The 20,614-nt window shown below is 38.6% G+C and overlaps 1 protein-coding gene across 4 annotated transcripts in view; it reads left to right on the forward strand.

Moving 5' to 3' along the window:
• The window catches only part of nf1a (neurofibromin 1a), a 165,439-nt gene extending 153,860 nt beyond the window's left edge, over positions 1–11,579 (forward strand). For all 4 annotated transcript variants that reach the window (XM_061918765.1, XM_061918762.1, XM_061918764.1 and 1 more), the window contains 3 exons: positions 736–782; positions 7,011–7,227; positions 8,371–11,579. In XM_061918765.1, the coding sequence (XP_061774749.1) occupies positions 736–782; positions 7,011–7,227; positions 8,371–8,513 (407 nt within the window). In that variant the 3' untranslated portion in view covers positions 8,514–11,579. The remainder of the gene's footprint in view (positions 1–735; positions 783–7,010; positions 7,228–8,370) is intronic.
• The last annotated feature ends 9,035 nt before the right edge of the window (positions 11,580–20,614 follow it).

Here is a 20,614-nt window from a genome sequence, read left to right on the forward strand (position 1 = left end):
ATGAAGCACACTGCACCTTGCACATTTGCAAGAAAACAGTTCTATGGCGAATCTGAAAAATAGCTGTTATGGTTTTTGCTAAAAGGTTTTTAATTTAGTTTACAATAGAGAAGCTTCTGGCGTATTTAGTTAAATTAACCATTTTGTTTTCCAATGTGCAAGAGCCCTCCATCCATCCATTTTCTACCGCTTATTCCCTTTCGGGGTCGCGGGGGGCGCTGGCGCCTATCTCAGCTACAATCGGGCGGAAGGCAGGGTACACCCTGGACAAGTCGCCACCTTATCGCAGGGCCAACACAGATAGACAGACAACACTCACACTCACATTCACACACTAGGGCCAATTTAGTGTTGCCAATCAACCTATCCCCAGGCAATTAATTAATTAATATACTTACAATTTATTCTGGCCCACTGATTTTCCTTTGTCTGTGTACTTTGTTGTCTATGTGGATGTGAAATGGTCTTGAATTATTTTCAATATGGTCTTAAAATGTCACTAAAAGTCTTAAATTTGACTTGTTGAAACCTGCAGAGATCAACTTCAACTTTGATTTGATGTTAATTGTGCAACCTCAATAGAAAGTATTCAAAGTATATCTTTATAAAAATAAAGTGACCATTTAATGAGAATCCATAATTTGGAGTAAAGCTTTACAAAATTTTAACCCCATCGTGCCACAATATACCTCTCCCCCATTACATATTTTTTACTAAGTTCTGCTTTTTTAACAGGCTTTGGTTTTAATGGACTCTGGAGGTTTGCTGGTCCTTTCTCAAAGGTAAGATTGATTATTTCTATACTAATTGTACATTTTGCCAACTGTTTGCACTATAAAAGGAAAAAAGGTAGCTCAACATTTGTTTGCAGTAAACCAGCAGACAGAAAATACTCCGAATACCAAAAGTGTAAAACCGAAGTAGATAAACAACCCAATGATAACCTCAAATCACTCCTTACAACGATCAAAACGCAATGCAATAAATTAATAAATAAGGCACACAACCTGACCAAATTCCTACAAAAAATTACATTAAAGACAGAATAGAGGAACACACAAATAAGCCACGTCAGTTCTGGAAATTCCTCAACAACCAGCTTCCTGGCTGCAGGCAGAATTTTAAAACCAGACTCATCAACATCAAGGAGGGCGACTCAATACAGACAAAATGGAGGTAACAAGCAGACTTAACACCTTTTTCACCAGCATAGCCACATCTCATCAAGGAGGGTGACTCCCTCATTACAGACAAAATGAAGGTAGCAAGCAGACTTAATACCTTTTTCACCAGCATAGCCACATTTCTAGTTAACAAGCTGTCCCACCATTCTGGTTGTTTTGGTGTAGAACACTTTAAAGCCTACTACAGAAAGCTAGGCGTATTCAACAACGATTTAAAATTAGAAATGGTCTCAGCTGACGAGGTGCTTAAAAAATTGAGCGCGCTACACCTAAACAAGGCCACCGGCCTTGACAATATCCCCTCCAGATTCCTCAGGGACTCTGCCACCACCATTGCCCCAATCATCACACACATAATAAACTTCTCTATTAAACAAAGCCAAGTACCAAAAGATTTCAAGATAGCAAGAGTAACTCCTCTTTTAAAAAAAGGAAGCAAATTAGAACCTGGTAACTACCAACCTGTTTCTATTCTCAGTTCCATTTCAAAAGTAATGGAAAAAATAGTTTATGAACAATTCGATAGATACCTTGCCACTAAAAAAACTCATGTACAATTTCCAATCCGGCTTCAGAACTAACCACTCCACTGACACATGTCTTCTCTATCTGACTGACCACATCAAACATGAGGTGGACGTGGGCAAATACTAGACCTTCAGAAGGCCTTTGACACCGTTAACCAGGCTATACTGTTGGATAAGCTCAGAGCAATCAGATTTGATAAAACCTCATCGAGCTGGATGCAATCTTACCAGAAGGGGAGGAAACAGGTGGTAGAGATGAACGGCACCGTGTCCCCCCCTCCCTTCTCAATAAGCTGTGGAGTCCCCTAAGGCAGTATATTAGGGCCTTTACTGTTCCTAATATACGTAAACAACATGTCATCAGCATGCGACTGTAAATTGTTCCTGTTTGCGGATGACTTGGCCCTGCTGGTATCTGGCAAGGACCGGTCACAAGTGGAAAAAATCCTCAGTGCCGAACTCTGTAGAATTTGCACTTTGCTCGCTGACAATAAGCTATCCATACACTTAGATAAAACGGAATCCATCCTATTTGGGTCCCAAATCAACCTTAAGAAAGTCAGTGACTTCACTATTAAGGTGGGTGACATTATTATCACCAGGAAGAAAAGGTCACCTACCTAAGTTCCATTCTAGACGCTAATCTTTCCTGTGATAAAATGGCAACCAAGGTAGTCAAAAAGGTCAATCAACGAACGAGATTTCTCTACAGAATCTCCTCTCTGGTCAACAAAAGCACCATGAAGATTCTAGAAGGAACTCTAATTCAACCCTTTTTCGATTACGCATACCCCAGCACCTCCAAAAAACTCTCAAATCTAGACTCCAAACTTCCCAGAACAGGCTTGTCAGGTTACTTCTAGACCTTCACCCCAGATCACACCTCACTCCTGCCCACTTCCCCAAAGTGGGCTGGCTCAGGGTGGAGGACAGAGTAAAACAACTTGCACTTAGCCTAGTCTATAAAATTTGCTACACCTCCCTGATACCGAAGTACATGTCAAACTACTTACATAACGTAAATGACCGGCATAAACACAACACCAGGGGGAGCTCCACAAACCCCATTGAACCCAAATTCCGATCTAACAAAGGTCTTAACTCATTCTCCTTCAATGCTACATCAATTTTGAATGCAATCCCAACAGGTGTAAAAGTTAGTGCATCTCTATCCTCCTCCAAAACTGCACTAAAAGAACGCCTCCAGACAACTACAACCCTAGACTAACACCCTCCCCCCACCACATCGCACCTCCCCGGATTGTAAATAATCTAATGTAAATAATCAAATGTAAATACTTGTTCTTATGCTTTCTAAGCTTACTATGTTCACTGCTCGCTGTACATATCCAACAAAGTCAGACCTACACTGTTTCAATGTCCATTTCTCAGATAATACAATTGTTGATAACTGAAGTGCTGATATCAACCAAACCTAGCGTCCCCCCAACCGCCCCAACATCTTAAAAATAACTCCTAATATCTTCGGTATAATCAATCAATCAATCAATGTTTATTTATATAGCCCTAAATCACTAAATATAAGTGCTTCAATACGAGCAATCCTGCATTGCGTTTACTGGTGCAAAGCTCGACAGCCAGTTAACATCTAAATGTCCTCCAGTAAGCACAAAAAGAGTGTCTTTTTTTGTATTTTACTAATGTAATTGTAAACATGGTAGGCTATAACCTACTAGGAGCTAGCTGCTACAGTACACAACAGCTAAGCACACTAGCTGGACATGTGTGATTAGTGTCCTTAATTGAACATTATTGCAGTCTAAACCCCATTTGTCAATATAAACAAGTATCAAATAATTATAGTTCTGCATTACTTACAAATGCAAAGTTTCCAAACAAACGTATTAGTAAGTATCCGCGTCATGAGACTTACTCATTGTTTCTCAATACTTTTCTGTTACGCACCCCTGAGGAATAAAATACATATTGCGCCCCAGCCCCCACTCTCAGCCACAACTATATTGTGTCATTTGTCTATAAAAGTACATAGGTACATTGTATCATTAGTAAATAAATTAAATAAGAACATAAATATATAATTAACTTATAAGTAGGGCTGGGCAACGATTAAAAATTTTAATCGAAGTTAATCGCACTATTTCTCCGATTAATCGCGATTAACTGCATTGTATACGCAAAGCCCAATAATGAATTCAAAAGTAGTGTGTAGTGCACCTTTATTGGAATATTCTCCCACATGAACAAAAGCGCCAAAACATTTGTTGTGCAAACACAATTTAAATCAGTCCTTGTTAAACAGCTGCAGTTAAATAGCATATTTTATGAAAATCAACTCAAAAAATGTAAATACAAACATTTAAGCTTATTGCCACTGCCAGGGTATTTAAGTTACCCTGTTTGTTATGGAAAATAAATATAATCTACATACAAATCTTAGCCACAGTCATAACATCAGAACAGGCAATTTCTGAGGTAACAGCAGAAACATTTTTTTATCAGGGATCTTATGTTTAAAAAACCTATATTATAGGTAGTGGGCTGTTTTAGGGAATTTTTGATCAAATTATCCGTAGTAGCAATATTAATAATGTGTTTATTCTGCGTAGTGCACTTAAAATAATTATGACCATATCTAGGAATTGATATGATGGGAATTTTCCGATTGTTTGCTTGGTGCTTTGATAAACTGAACGCATATACATGGTACTATATTGTGATATTATGAGCCAGGGAAAAAAAGAACTACCCTACCCAGCATGCAACAGGAGTGACGAGGTTGTGTCGCCATGACGGCATCTTGTATGTTGTGATATGCACGCTCTGAAAGCAAACGTTAAGAACTCAGCCAACACAACACATATACTCCGCTGCTTCAAAGGCCGCTGGATGTAGCCGGCAAAGTATTCCCGTGCTAGCTAGCCAGTCTAGCAAGCACGCGTCATTCAGTCCAAAACGGCCCGATCTATCCACATTCAGAATTGTCTGGCGGTCGTAAGTGATCCCGGAGTGACCACGCTGTAAGCCAGCCATGAAATTTGCAGAATTGTCCGGTATTTTTGCCAAATGTTCCATCTTTACCAAGAGCCCCTTGACGCCAAAGTACATCCGGGCGACGCCATCTTGTTAAGAAAAGGCGTTAACAAAATAAAAGCATGTAAACAACATACGCAAATGTGCGATAAAATAATTGTTGGCGTTAATAGATTGATTCGTTAACTCGTAATTAACACGTTAATTTGCCCACCCCTACTTATAAGAAATCATAACTTTATTAAAAATGTTTCAGTCTAACAGAAAAACTTACAAAAAGCATCAAATTGCCTGAAATTAAAAAAAGAAAAGGATCCTAATACAGAGTGAAACTGCACGTTTTTTGGGGAATTTTGCCTATTGTTCACAATTATTATGGAAGACATGACAACAGATGTTTTTGTTTTTTTTAATACATTTTAAATAGTAAATAAATGCGATCAAAATTCCGCTGACAATGGAGCCTATGAGAGCCTCTCTATTCTGCCTACAAAGCAGAATAGAGCTTACATGCTGTAAGTATAAATGTAAAGTAGTAACAGGCACATTTATAATATAATTATTTTTTTACTTTGATTAATTTAAACATAGGCGGCGCATTATTTGAAAATCACGTGACCATTTTCACTTTTTATTTTTAACATCACTGCAGACTTTGACAGCCAACAGACAATAAAACATAATTTATTGTACAAGGTTTGCTGTCATTAGGATGCCGACTGCTAGGATGTTCATATATTCCCATTTAGATGAAGAATGACTTAGAAAGAAAAGTGGGGTGGAACCAAGTGTCTTCATGTCATTCTCGCCATTGCCTAAAGTGGCTGTCAAAATGTACCAACTTGTTGGAATACGCCCTCATCCTTCAACTTTCCAGCAGAGACGCATGATTTATGATCTAGAATAAAGTTTTAATGAGCAAGGAAACAAAGAAAAGCTGATCAGTCATGTCAACATTGGCACACAGGCTTGTGATCACGCTATTAATAGTTCACAGGCGTTCATGCTTATAATAACAATATCACTAATATTTGGTTCATATACATGTCACGAAATGTAAAATAAGTTTTGTTAGCGCTTTTTGTATGGTTGTATATTGAATTTTATGGGCGGAATAGAGGACCTTCCATTGGCTCTGTAAGAAGTCTTTTATTTAAGTTTATTTAGGAACTAGAATGCATTAAAATAAAATACCTCTGTCGTTTTGTCTTTTATAACGATTGTGAATTATAAGCAAAATTCCAAAAAAAAGTGCAGTCCCCCTTTAAACAATCAACAATATTGGCCCGGCTTGAACCATTTGATACTGAAAAATTAAATTAGATCAACTCAGTAAATAATGGTACATTCAAATTTAACACAATATATAATAAAAAAAACTAATAAAAAAAGTTGTGCTGAATATTTTTTTTAATCAGACTTAGAAAGTCAGGATTAATGGCTACAATGAGCACATTTTGTAGTGCACAGCTTTTCGAAAGTATGTTTCAATCATGATACTGCATGATGCTGATAAAGCATATGTGACCCGGGGTCACATATGTTTTCCTTCTCGACAGGTAATCTAATGTTCCATTTACTATATTTTGTGTACATCCTTTTGCGTGACGACGTGTGTTACCTATTGTCACACGACTGCTGTTTCGTGTATTGTAAGCAGAGACATAGTTTGTAGTGTAGGACAAAAGGCCTTGTCACGCTATAGCTAACATGAATATTTCATAATTAGACAAAAAAAACGTACCTCTGACAACCAAATTTATTTTCTGCAACAAAATACAAACTAATGATCTTTCGATGCAAATTCAGACTGTCAACAACCATGTGTGTGTAAGTACAGCTCTAGCATGCGGGTTTGTGCACTTCCAGAGAGGAGGAGACTGGGAGGGACTATCAGCAAGGTGCGCAGAGTGGGGGGTGTTATTTACTGTTTGAATTCTGCTGGTTGACACAAGATTCTAGTACTCCAGCTTTAAGTCCATTTTGATGGTTAATAATACATTAGGTTGGTGTCTTTCATACCTGTTTGAGTAATTTTACTACATCAGGCATTTTCTAACATTCCACACCAAAAAATAAAAGTATGTATGATTCATGCTGGTATCGTATCAGATCAACATCGGTATCGGCCAATACTTAGGGCTCCATTATTTGTATCGCATCGGCTGAGAAAAGTTGTGGGACACTTCTAGCAATGCCGTCAGTGTCCTAATCAGCATAAAGTGTGAAGTCATCAGAGTTGACTGAGCACACAGTGAATTGTTTATTTGGTTTTTCTTCCCCACAGCAAACCCAAATACCAGATTACGCCGAGCTAATTGTCAAGTTCTTGGAGGCATTGATTGACAGCTACCTGCCTACAGCTGAGGAGGAGCGAGGGGAGGAGCAGCTGCGGACGCCGACCTCCCCTTATCCCCCCACCAGTCAGAGCCAGCTCAGCATCACTGCCAACCTCAACCTGTCTAACTCCATGACCTCACTGGCCACCTCGCAGCACTCACCAGGTTTCAATGCACACACTCACTCACACTAACTATATTACATAGTGGCTCAAATGGTAGAGCGGTTGTCTAGAACAGTGGTTCTTAAACTGTGGTATGTGTACCACTAGTCAGAGTCATGTATAAAGAGTATGGCCAACCCGGTTTGAGACGATCTCCTCCATAATCGGTCAAAAGACACTCACGTGACTTCAGGATGCCATGATTGCTACTAACTTTGAGCTGATGCTGTGTGTCTGCAGCACTTTCTCGTTAATTTTTCGGCATATAAAAATGTCCCACAAGAATTGTGGAAAACTTTTTCATCACTTTCCCAACAACCCCAAAGAAGACAACTATGGAAAGTGAAGGTTCATTATCAAAACTGCAGAGCAACCGATTACAGTATCTTGTGCGAGGTAAACACTCGACACAACAGCTGCGCTTTGTTCAGCACAGAACACAAAGAAGCTAATGCAAATAATAGTGTCACCAAAATTGGAAGAAAGGATTCCAGACCTAGTTTCAATTGAGGACTATAATGATACCATTGAGCGAAATCCCAACTCCATATTCCTCAGTAATGTGACACATGAGGAAATAGTTATAATCGTGAAAAAATGTAAATCTAAGATTTCATCTTATTGTAACGGAATTGATATGAAAACGATAAAAAAGGTTATTAAAGAGATCTCAGGACCATTAATGAACAAATTTAAGAGATGGTTTGACAAAAAAAAAAAAAAAAAAAGTACCAATGATTGTCTCACACACACTAGGTGTGGCGAAATTATTCTCTGCATTTGACCCATCACCCTTGATCACCCCCTGGGAGGTGAGGGGAGCAGTAGGCGTCCCCCCTGGCCAAACTATGAAAAAAACTGCGACTTATGGTCCGAAAAATACGGTGTATCTGTTTAAGATATTGTCCAATCTGTTAAAGAACAGTTTTTCAATGATTTTAGAAAATTGTGAAAGTAATGAAACAGGTCTACTGTTTGTAATTGGTGTTTGTCTCCAGTCTTAGAAATCAGTACAACTTAAGCTATTTTCATTTTCTTTGGGGATTTGCCTGTTTGAAATGATAGGTTACTGATATACATTAATAGTCAATATGTCATGCAAAGGGCGGTGGTGGTGGACTCATTTAATTGCGTCTTTCTCCAGGTGTGGATAAAGAAAATGTCCAGTTGTCCCCCAGCTCAGCTATGTCCAGCGGAGGTCGCACTCGCCACGGCTCGGCCAGTCAGGTCCAGAAGCAACGCAGCGCCGGCAGCTTCAAAAGACCCAGCATCAAGAAGATTGTCTGATCTCGTCACGGCCCCGCCTTCTTTCTCCTCTTATCCCGCCCCATCTGCCGACTTGGCTTCATGCTGCATTTAGCTTTTTACTTTTTCAAATCCTCCTACAGCGTGGTCGCCATTGGGGGCAATTGTGGGAATTTTCAATCGAGTCCGTTTTCTGCTGCTTGAGATTATTTGCAAAGATTCAAGATGAGGTGCAGCACCAGAGAAGTTTGAAACTCCTGCAGAGAAGAAGGCTACAAGTAAAGCATGACACTAATGCCTATCAACTCCCACGGCCCAAGACAAGCTGGAGGCTCTTTTTGGTCAAATGTTCCCGTGTGCAGCAAGGGATGGACCACGGACCAGACTTGTCCTGTGAAGAACCCTCCTTGTCTGAGCAGATGCCAAGCTCCTTTCTGTGCTTTGCAGAGACAGAAATACGAAGATATTGGCGTTTTCTCCATAGTGTGCCTTTGTTGGGATTTTCAATGTGTACAATTTGTAAAGTAAACGCCAAACCTTGGTGTGGACACAGAACAGGTACTAATTACTGCGGTGCAATGTGGACATCACAACAGGCCTCCAGTGTTTGTAAGACACACAATCATTGCCTGGAAGTATTTCATCCTGTACAGCGAGACACTCAAATACTGTTTAACGCAGAAACACAACTTTTGTAAATAGCTCGGAGCTGAGTGTGTTTATTTTTGCCAAATCTTGTTGCTTTTTTGTGTGTGTGATCCGTTTTTTCAGCAATGTGCAGTTTTAATTTGTTTGGACAAGGACAAACGTATTAAGGCAACGTTCATCACGTCTCAAACTTCTTTGATTTGTCCAATCGGTAGACGTATAATTGGCATTTTCTTACAAGGTTTCCTTCGTTATTTTAATCCTTAGTAAATTGCAAAAAGGTAATGCGTTTCAAATCATACATTCACTGTTTGCAATTCAACTTTCATGGTCTCACCACATTTGCAGATTTTTGGTCCAGGAAAGATTTTTTTTTATTTGTACAGAAATCTCATTGCATTCACCTCAGGTCAGTAATACCATAGAAAAATGTCCTTACTAAAGTACAACAGGTGGATTGTGAACACATTGGGGAAAGGCCAGCTCTATAAGCCCCCTGCTAGCCGCTTACGACAAGATGGAGGAAGCGCTGTTGTAGCTCAAACCTAACGACCAGGCTCAAGGCGCTCGTCTTTCATGACCTTTCAATATCCACGTTGTCATTTAAAAAGTGGCCGCGGCATGTTATAGGTCTTAAACGTGTTCTTAGCGAACAATAGCATTTAAAAAATATAATACTGCAAATTTTGATCCGGAATTGGAGAAGATTGTCAAGGTATTTGTAAGAGTTGGCATAATCCAGGCATTATCAGGTGTGAAAAATAAGCATTCGTTGACGTCTCAGTTAAGTTTGGCGCTGTTCGCAAGTTGTCTCGGAATGCGATTTAGAAAAGCTCACTGGACTTAAGTCCATGACCGATTATAGGAAAAATCCAAAAACTAATATGTCAATTTGTCCTTGTAAAAAGATAGGATCATTGTTTATTTTAATCTTGTAGAATATTGCATTGAGCAAAAATAACGATGCTTGGAGATATGCTACAGCTCAACCAATCACATGATCTTCATTAGGTCCACTATTTTTTGAGTCAACCCTCCAACTCACTAGCAAACGTATGTTTATAGTGAGGTTTAACACCTGTATTACAGGAATGTCTAAAGTCGTCATTTTTGGCCCACAACTGTGTTTCTATTGGCCTGCTTCATATTCTAAAAATTAAATAAATCCATAATTTTGATATATTGGATCAGTGATTCCCAAACTTTTTTCACCAAGTACCACCTCAGAAAAAACTTAAGCTCTCTAAGTACCACCATAGTGACCAAAATTAAAAGTGCACTTGGCCAAAGTATATTTAATATATATATATATTTATTAATCAAGTATATTTATATTTTGGCCCCTGTAACATTACACATAGTTTGAACAGTGACACTGTTTGAATATGGGAAAATAAAATATTGTACTTTAATCAAAGTGGTTATTTGGTGTACCACTAGAGGCACAGTACCACAGTTTGAGAATCCCTGTATTGGATATTACATTAACCACTAGTTGGGTAAATGACACACACTCCCTGGCTGTATTGACACTGCACAGATGTGTTGGTCTTTCATATTTGGAATTGCAGGTCATATTTGACCTGCAATTACAACTATTAGTTCCCTTTTTTTTTTTCTTTCTTAAATGATTGGCTGTGCAGAAATAAATATAAAACATACAACTCTGGTCAATTGGCCAAATAGCAAACAGGAAAATACCATTTTCCTTTTTTGGAGTTACAAAATCCAAATTATCACACACTTTGAAATTTATAATATTAGTTTATAACTTTTATTTGATGACACATGATTTCCACTCCACAAAAGACATGTACATCAGCCTATCAAATAAACATCTTACCCCTTGTTCTGAGAATAGTGTTGGATTTTCCAAGTCATATTTTTTTATGTGCACAACTATGTGTAAATATATATCGTGAAATCAATGGATTTATGTTAATCCCCGAAAGGTATTGAAATGGTTCCCTTCAGATCCACTTAGAAAGGGATGTGATGACAATAGAACAAGCAATGAAGCGGACATCCATATGGTTTCGCCGTTGCTTGAATGAAATCTGCCTGCCTTGAAAAGTCCAAACATCTTAAACTGAAAACAGCCGTTTGAAAGCCGTTTTTAGTTTTTATGAACGCATATGTAAGAATGACGTGTCCATAACCTCTTAAGTGGTTAACTTGCACTATTTTAATAACGGTCATCGGTTTGTCAAGCAAACCTAAAAATGTGGCATGTTTTATTTGATGTTATGCAAAGTTAATGTCACTGGTATATTAGTCTTTAGTTTTTAATGCAGTGCGTGTAACAGCTGTAAATACTTTGTGTACAATTTGAGATGGTATATTTACTACACTGTATATACATGTGATATTGTATCATTTTGTTTTTGTAAAGCAGTTTGTTTCTGTATAATATACACATTGAGCTATTCCAGTGTTAGTAATAAAATGTTTTGCCCTCCATCGTTTGAACTTTCATATTTGTGCTCCTGTTCCTAATCCAGTGGCTCTTGACCTGGGTTCGATCGAACCCTCGGGGTTCGCTGGAGCCTCCGCCGCAGAGGTCAGGACACACCCGACTCATCGTGTTAATAAAAACGTTTCCCTATCGCCGTATCATGGATACGGCAACAGCAGAAGTCACACTGATTAGCAGGTGTGTAATTTGTTGTGAGTTCATGAATTGTATTAGCTTTGAGCAAGGTGATGTTTATGCACGCTCTATTCGCAAAATAAATGTCAGCGATCGCATTACTTTACCACTACTGCACATCACCTCTTAATTACTTAGATGATGCATTGATGGTTCTTGGTGGACAGCTTTACTTTTTCAGACAAAACGTTTTAAACAATTCAAAAGTCAGTGTAAACTGTCCAAAATTCTAATTAGTCTTTTTTATTTGGTTCTTCGCTTTTATGATGTGTTTTATTTTATATAGCTATGAAAACAAATCTTTGAACATTAACATTTTTTGTATTTGGGCTATTGCCAATAATAGCACATTTTACATTGAAGACATCACAATAGAACTTCGTCCGATGCTCACAATTACTCATTTCTATTCAGTTACTCAGTAATTATTAAAAATGTTTCATAATTAGTAATGATTAGTTACCGAATAAAACTTGATTGTGTCATAATACAATTGCTCTTCGGAGTGGTTCGGTTGGTACAGCGGCTGTGCCAGCAACTTGAGGGTTGCAGGTTTGATCCCTGCTTCCGCTATCCTAATCATTGCTGTTGTGTCCTTGGGCAAGACACTTTACCCGCCTGCTCTCGGTGCCACCCACACTGGTTTAAATGTAACTAAGATACTGGGATTCACAATGCAAAAGTGCTTCGAGTCACTAGAGAAAAGCGCTATATAAATATAATTCACTTCACTTCACACTACAATGAAACGGTGATTTGTTCAGATGACAGCTAATGTAGGCTCCACAGTCCAGCCTGCGCCCTCTCAAAGATGACAGACATTAAATGTAATAACAAGTAAGCAAATTGTTTCAGCCTCCCTCAGTAGTTTTACTCTCTCACCATTCTCTGAAAAAAGTGTTGAATGTTGGTCCTCTGCTCTGCTCGTCCTACTCCTGGCATTCTTCTCAAATCTTTTCTGGTTTTCGGACTTACGCTTTTTGGGCATATTAACCCTGCTAGAGTTTGCTCGTGCTCACTTAATTCCCATGAGGAAGAATCATGGAAAGAAGTTGGAGTTGTCCAACTGTTTTTGTGGCCCTGAACGCATCACTGGCTGAGTCGATGCAAATGAAAGCGAGAGAGCGGCTGCTGTCAGTAGGAAATATATTGTTTGTTTTGGTATGATTCACCGTGGAAAGTTACCAGTTTTACTAGATAAGTGATAAGGAGGGTGTGGTCTTAAACGGTGGCATAGTTGTGTGTGGACACGGATAAGACTCACTTGATTCTATGACAGTGTTTTATTTTCCTCTATTCAAACAGTATTACTGTTCAAACTGTGTTATGTTGCAATGGCCAACATTTAATTTACGCTTCTGTATTTTAATGTTGGTCATTATAGTGTTACTTGGCAAAAAAAAGTTTGAAAACTGTAGAATGATCGAGGGCGTGTTCCTGGTTTCTTATGCAGGTTTATTGTAGGCTGTTCAATGAACTTCCTCATAGTGCGGCAACAACCCACAGGAGCAACAGTCACGTTTTTTGGTGTGCCGTAAACAGCAATGTTGCAACACTCTTAAACATTTAATACTGCCATACATGCATATGTGACATCTCCTTCCTTTTCAAGTTATCTCAAATAACTGAGGAAAGCTCCATTGAATTGAGCAAAATCACAATTGTGCTGCCCCATCATTACATAGTTTTTAGAAACCAAAAGTGGGCTATAGATTACATTAAAATTCAAATCTTTAAACAAGGTAGTAACGGACTTCCTGCCGTCCTTGTGTGGGTTGTGGGGACACCTGACACAAGACGCATCGTAACAGTTTTGACCTTGATTTATTATTTCAATAAATCTGCTGTCAGTTGGCCCATTGGTCGCGTCACTTTTCAGTGCGCTCTTCCGGCCTGTCCGCTGCCGCTGCACACCTTTCGGCGTCCGGAGCTTGTGTCCGCTGCGGGGGTGTGTCATCGCTCTCTCCGTGTGGGTCGTCGCGCTTCTCGTCTGCTGACCGTTGTTTCCTCCTCCGTGCTGCTCTCTCGCTCGTTCCTCCCTCGCCCTTTTTGTATTCTAGCAGCAGATAGACAGATTGTGAGCAGGTGTGTAGTATACGCACCTGGCTCAGATTGCCGCTGCAGTGTCACTCCGCGTGTGTCACGCCTCTCCTCGCCGCCGCATGCCCCGCCTGCTGGCCTCCAGGTGGGCCCGCACTGCTGCTTTCCGCCTGTTGTCGGTCCGTCGGCTGTGTCTCTCCACATAGGTCTAAGTTGCAAATAAATCCGAGTGTACTTTCTTTGGCACAATAACTAATTTTCAGAAGCTACATAACTATTACAGAAATGTTCCGTAAAAAATAACTCTGTGTGCGTTCTCAAAATGAACAGGTGGTTGTCCATCTCATCTCTCACCCCCCAAGGGCCATAAGTGTTTTTTTCCCTCTGTATGTCACCCCAATGTCCAATGTGAAATAATTTTCGGGATTTTTCTTCCATGCATTGATCGGTTTCCATAGCAGCGCACGTCTGACTTCTGCCAACAACTTGTGTACCTATATCCAGAATCAAACAGGAGTGTGTTATAATCATGGTATGCATGCGTGCATGCATAGATAGGTATATATGTATATCAAACAGATTGCTGAGGGTTTTGAAGGAGTTTTAGAAAGCTTTGAAGGTTACTTAAAGGTCATGCTGGGCTTTCCCGCATTTTCCATATTCATTTTTATTCTTCCATTTTTTGTCTTTTGTCTTGCCTGTTGTTGTTTTCAATGATTTTGTTGTTGTAATACACCTCCTTTACTGATCCCATCTTGTCTTCCTGCAGGTTTACTTGTGCCGCAACCTCCTCTGACTGCCTGACAGTCTGTATTGTCAGTGCAAGAGTTAAGTCCGCCATTAGCCATCGCCTGCGCGAGAGATCCTTGTCAGTTATCCCGACGACAATACGGTCAGGGATATTTTCATCCTGACAGGCGCTGAACTCACAGTGCTCCGATAGATCATACAGGGATCTCCAGGCCGCTGGACACGCTGGTGAAAACATGCCCTCTTGTGGATAGATATTACTCCTAGGTAAAAAAATACTTTTAAAACTTTTTTGCCACGCAGTCAAAGTGGTTTCTATGTCAGTCTTCGACAACGGTAAACCATTTATATATATTATCTGCTTCGTTGCCCATTGCATAAATCAGGCAGCTGACCTGCACGTTTCCATCGTCTTTGTTGAGTTTAGTCGCTGGACTGTACCGCTCAAAGCGCTGTCGTCAGTCAAGCCATTCCGTCGGTTTAGGCAAAACTGGCTGAGAGATTTAACTTGGTCATGTCGTCACATATTTCTGTCTTTAATTTTTGTCATTTACGGGACACTTCTGACACCGTGTAGAACAGGGGTCACCCACGCGGTGCCCGCGGGCACCAGGTAGCCCGTAAGAACCAGATGAGTAGCCCACTGGCCTGTTCTAAAAATAGCTCAAATAGCAGCACTTACCAGTAAGTTGCCTCTATATTTTTAATTTTATTTATTTACAAGCAAGCTGGTCTCGCTTTGCTCGACATTTTTAATTCTAAGAGAAACAAAACTCAAATAGAATTTGAAAATCCCAGAAAATATTTTAAAGACTTGGTCTTCAGCTGTTTAAATAAATTTTTTTTTATTTTTTTTAATTTGCTTCTTATAACTTTCAGAAAGACAATTTTAGAGAAAAAATACAACCTTAAAAATGATTTTAGGATTCTTAAACACATATACCTTTTTACCTTTTAAATTCCTTCTTCTTCTTTCCTGACAATTCAATGTTCAAGTAAATTATTTTTTTTATTGTAAAGAATAATACATTAATTTTAATTTAATTCTTCATTTTTATTTGTTTTTTCGATGAAGAATATTTGTGAAATATTTCTTCAAACTTATGATTAAAATAAAAATATTCTGGCAAATCTAGAAAATCTTTGGAATCAAATTTAAATCTTATTTCAAAGTCTTGCATTTCTTTTAAAAATTTTGTTCTGGAAAATCTAGAAGAAATGATGATGTGTCTTTGTTAGAAATATAGCTTGGTCCAATTTGTTATATATTATAACAAAGTGCAGATTGGATTTTAACCTATTTAAAACATGTCATCAAAATTCTAAAATTAATCTTAATCAGGAAAAATTACTAATGATGTTCCATGAATTCTTTTTTAAATTTTTCTCAAAAATATTCGAATTAGCTAGTTTTTCTGTTCTTTTTTTGGGTTGAATTTTGAATTTTAAAGAATCGAAATTGAAGATAAACTATGTTTCAAAATTTAATTTAGATTTTTTTTTTCCTGTTTTCTCCTCTTTTAAACCGTTCAACTAAGTGTTTTTTTTTCCCAGCATTTATTCTCTACAAAAAACCCTCCATAAAAGGAAAAAAAAGTACGACGGAATGACAGACAGAAATACCCATTTATATATATATATATATATATATATATATATATATATATATATATATATATATATATGTATATGTATATATATATATATATATATATATATATATATATATATATATATATATATATATATATATATATATGTAGGTGTGGGAAAAATCACAAGACTACTTCATCTCTACAGAACTGTTTTAGAACCCCTCATGAAACAATTCTGTAGAGATGAAGTAGTCTTGTGATTTTTCCCACACCTACATATTGCGCTCTACCACGGTATCGAGCACTATTCTCTGGATAATCCCATCAAGATATATATATATATATATATATATATATATATATATATATATATATATATATTTATATATATATATATATATATAGAGAGAGAGAGAGAGAGAGAGAGAGAGAGAGAGAGAGAGAGAGAGAGAGAGAGAGAGAGAGACAGAGAGAGAGAGAGAGATTTAAGGTAAATTGAGCAACTTGGCTATTTCTGGCAATTTATTTAAACGTGTATCAAACTGATAGCCCCTCGCAATTATCAGTACCCAAGATGTAGCTCTTGGTTTCAAAAAGGTTGCTGACCCCTGGTGTAGAATGATCAAGGGAGTGTAACTGGTTTCTTATGCAAGTATATTTTAGGCGGTTTTCATTAACTTCCTCCCAGCGCGATAACAAGACACAAGAGCAGCAATGACATTTTTTGGTCTGCCGTAAACATAGCAATGTTGTGACACTCAAACATGCAACACTGCCTTCTACTAGATCAGGCTTGGGCAATTATTTTAACTCGGGGGCCACATTGAGTGAAAAAAACGTGTCTGGGGGCCGGTATATGTATTTTTAGGAACACTAATACAAAACATCACAATAATGTCTGACTGAATGCTAAAAACGTTATGACAGATCGCCTTAAAAAACGTTATGGAATTTTAAATTTTTCGAGGAACGATAAAACATTGATTATTGACAAAATATGAACATCACACCCCCTTTCGATCGACATTGGATCACTTTGGACTGGACTCTCACCGTTATGTTAGATCCACTATGGATTAGACTTTCACAATATCATGTTAGACCCTGCTTGACATCCATTGCTTTCTGGGGGCGGGGGGTCCTCTCCAAGGTTTCTCATTGTCATCATTGTCACTGTCACCGACGTCCCATTGGGGTGAGTTTTTTCTTACCCTTATGTGGGCTCTACCAAGGATGTCGTTGTGGTTTGTGCAGCCCTTTGAGGCACTTGTGATTTAGGGCTATATAAATAATCATTGATTAAATGATTGATTGACATATTTTTACAATCAAGTGAAATGCAACACAAATGCAATAAACAGTGAAAAATTAACGCGAAGGGTACCAAATAAACCCACCTACAATCTGATACATCTGATATTAGCTGAATTTCCCCCAGGGATCAATAAAGTACTTTCTATTCTATTCTATATATCACAAAGCTTTAGAACTTTGTTGTGAAAATCTCCCTTCCTCGTCTGTGGAAACGTTTCCCCGCCCACACTACTTGGTGCCTCGTCTGAGCTGCTGTGAGTTAGATTACCATAGTAACTAATTATATTACCATAGTAACTAATTATATTACCATAGTAACTAATTAGATTATAGTAACTGGTGTATCATCCATAAGCGCAGATTCCAACCATTGAAATACTTTATATAGTTGAAGACTTCTAGTCATTAGAAAACATGACTTCACATCATAATGGCAGCTACACTTTCCATCTTAAAGATATAAAAAATATATTTTGGGATGTCCGGCGGGCCAGATTGAAAAGCTCAGCGGGCCGCATGTGACACCCGGGCCTTACTTTGCCCAGGTCTGTACTAGATATTAGTTTGTGTGGTTACGGCTGACAGTAATCGAAAAAACTAAAATGGCACCCCATACTTAACTTTTTAGTATGCGGGTGTAGGCTGAAAAAGTTTAAACACCTCTGATTTGAATTTTTAGAAACTCTCAAAATGACAATATAATATACTTGATATATACAAAGTTCAGTTGGGTAATTGAAAAATCAATACTAACTTACAAATTTGAAAAATTACAACCACCATAATAAAACACTTGAATGTAACTGAACATTGTCTAGATCTATGTCTTTAAAGCATTAAACATTTGAGAACTTTTTAGTAAATGCACATTTAGTAAATGTAGTGTTACAAACCTTTAAATTCCTCGGGACACACATCAGCGAGGACCTCACCTGGGATCAAAACACCCAACAAACAATAAAGAAAGCCCAGCAGCGACTGTACTTCCTAAGAAGGCTGAGAAAATTTGGTAGGCCACCCAGAATTCTCAGCAACTTCTATATAAGTACGGTTGAGAGTGTCCTTACCAGCTCAATCACGGTCTGGTATGGAAACTGCACTGCTAAGGACAGAAAGGCACTCCAGCGAGTGATTAAAACTGCTCAGTACATATCAGGAGCAGCCTTCCCCTCACTACAGGACATGTACTCTACCAGGGCCACCCGGAGAGCACACAACATCATAAAGGACAGTACACAACCCTCAGCCTCCAACCATCAGGCAGACGATACAGGAGCCTGAAATCCAGGACTACGAGACTGACAAACAGTTTCTACCCACAGGCCATCAGGCTAACATGTGGATGCTATCTCCCCCCTCCCTCCCCCCATTTTTACTTTGTCTTTTTTAACAAAAGACAGCTACCTTGACCCACCCCCGAACTGTGAACCATCACTGTAGACACTTTAACTGCTGCTGTGACCCAAGGTCACCTCCATATTCATACTGTTGACTGTCAATCAGAATGTGCAATTATGTTATGTTACTTACTGTGCCTTGTATATACATTTTTATTTTTATTTTTTATTTTTAGCTAAGTGCCGTGTGACTTGTTGAAGGGTGGACTAGCAAAGTAAGATTTTCTTTGTACGGCAAACTGTCTGTTTAACAGTGCATATGACAATAAACAATCTTGAATCTTGAATCTTTTAATTATCATTTTTAATCCACTGTGTCCTTTTTATGATGTTGCCTGTTTTAAATTTAATTGTTTTACTTCACCTATGTATTGTACAGGGCTTTATAAATCAAATGTACTTACCATGGATGTTCTCCTTCAAGATCATTCATTTGATAGCAACTGGACTGTTTGGTTTTTCTTAGAACATGCAGCCCGCGGGCCAATTGCGGCCTGCGAGACGTTATTTGCGGCCCGCGCTTTAATATGACAATTTAATGTTAGTGCGGCCCACGAGTTTAATATGAACGGCGCTTGACAGTGTCATACTTGCCAACGTTCCCAATTTTACCAGGGGTCCCCTGAATTTCTTGACATCCATTCTCTTGAAATCCATGCCTATTTTTACCCACTCAACAATATTCAGGGAGTGCCAACACTGCCTTTAGCGCCCTCTACATCCTGTACTGACAGCATGCAAGCACAGTTGTATGTTGCATCAAGCTGTGCAAAACGCACGGGGTGTTATTGCAAGACATATTTGATCAACAGCCATACAGGTCACACTAAGGGTGGCTGTAAAAAAAACTTTAACACTGTTACAAGTATGTGCAGGCTGTGAACCCACACCAAACAAGAATGACAAACATATTTCATATTTCAAACAACATAAACACAACAAAACATATACCCAGAATATCATGCAGCCCTAGCCCTTCCGGGCTACAATATACACACCCCCGCTGGCACCAACCCCCCACACCCCCACCCTCCCTACTTGCGTCGGTTGAGGTGGTATATATCGTAGCCCGGGAGAGTTAGGGGCTGCAAGGTGTTCTGGGTATTTGTTGTCTTGTGTTTAAGTTGTTTTAGGGTGAGGATGTTCTCTCAAAATGTGTTTGACATTCTTGTTTGGTGTGGGTTCAAAATGTGGTGCATATGTATAACAGTCTTAAAGTTGTTTATACGGCCGCCCTCAGCGTGACGTGTATGGCTGTTGACCAAGTACGTCTTGCAGCCGCTAACGTTGTCTGCACAGGTCTCACACCACATGATACTGAGCTGCCGCTTTAGTTGTGAAATGTAAAAGCGTGCGCGATGACAAGTTGTAGAGCAGTAGTCCTCTTATTGGGGGTACGCGAACCCCTGAGGAAGGTATGCCAAGGGACAAGTGAGATTTATTAAAATTTTCTATAAAAAGCAGCGATTCATAATTATTTAATAAATATATTTATTGGATAATACTTCAACAAAATATGAATGTAAGTTCATAAACTGTGAAAAGAAATGCAACAATGCAATATTCAGTGTTGACAGCTAGATTTTTTGTAGACATGTTCCAAAAATATTGATGTTAAAGATTCCTTTTTTTGTGAAATGTTTAGAATTAAGTTCATGAATCCAGATGGATCTCTATTACAATCCCCAAAGAGGGCACTTTAACTTGATGATTACTTCTATGTGTAGGAATTTTTATTTTTATTAATTG

Source organism: Nerophis ophidion, linkage group LG13 (assembly GCF_033978795.1).
Source record: "Nerophis ophidion isolate RoL-2023_Sa linkage group LG13, RoL_Noph_v1.0, whole genome shotgun sequence".
In the NCBI taxonomy this organism is placed as follows: domain Eukaryota; kingdom Metazoa; phylum Chordata; class Actinopteri; order Syngnathiformes; family Syngnathidae; genus Nerophis; species Nerophis ophidion.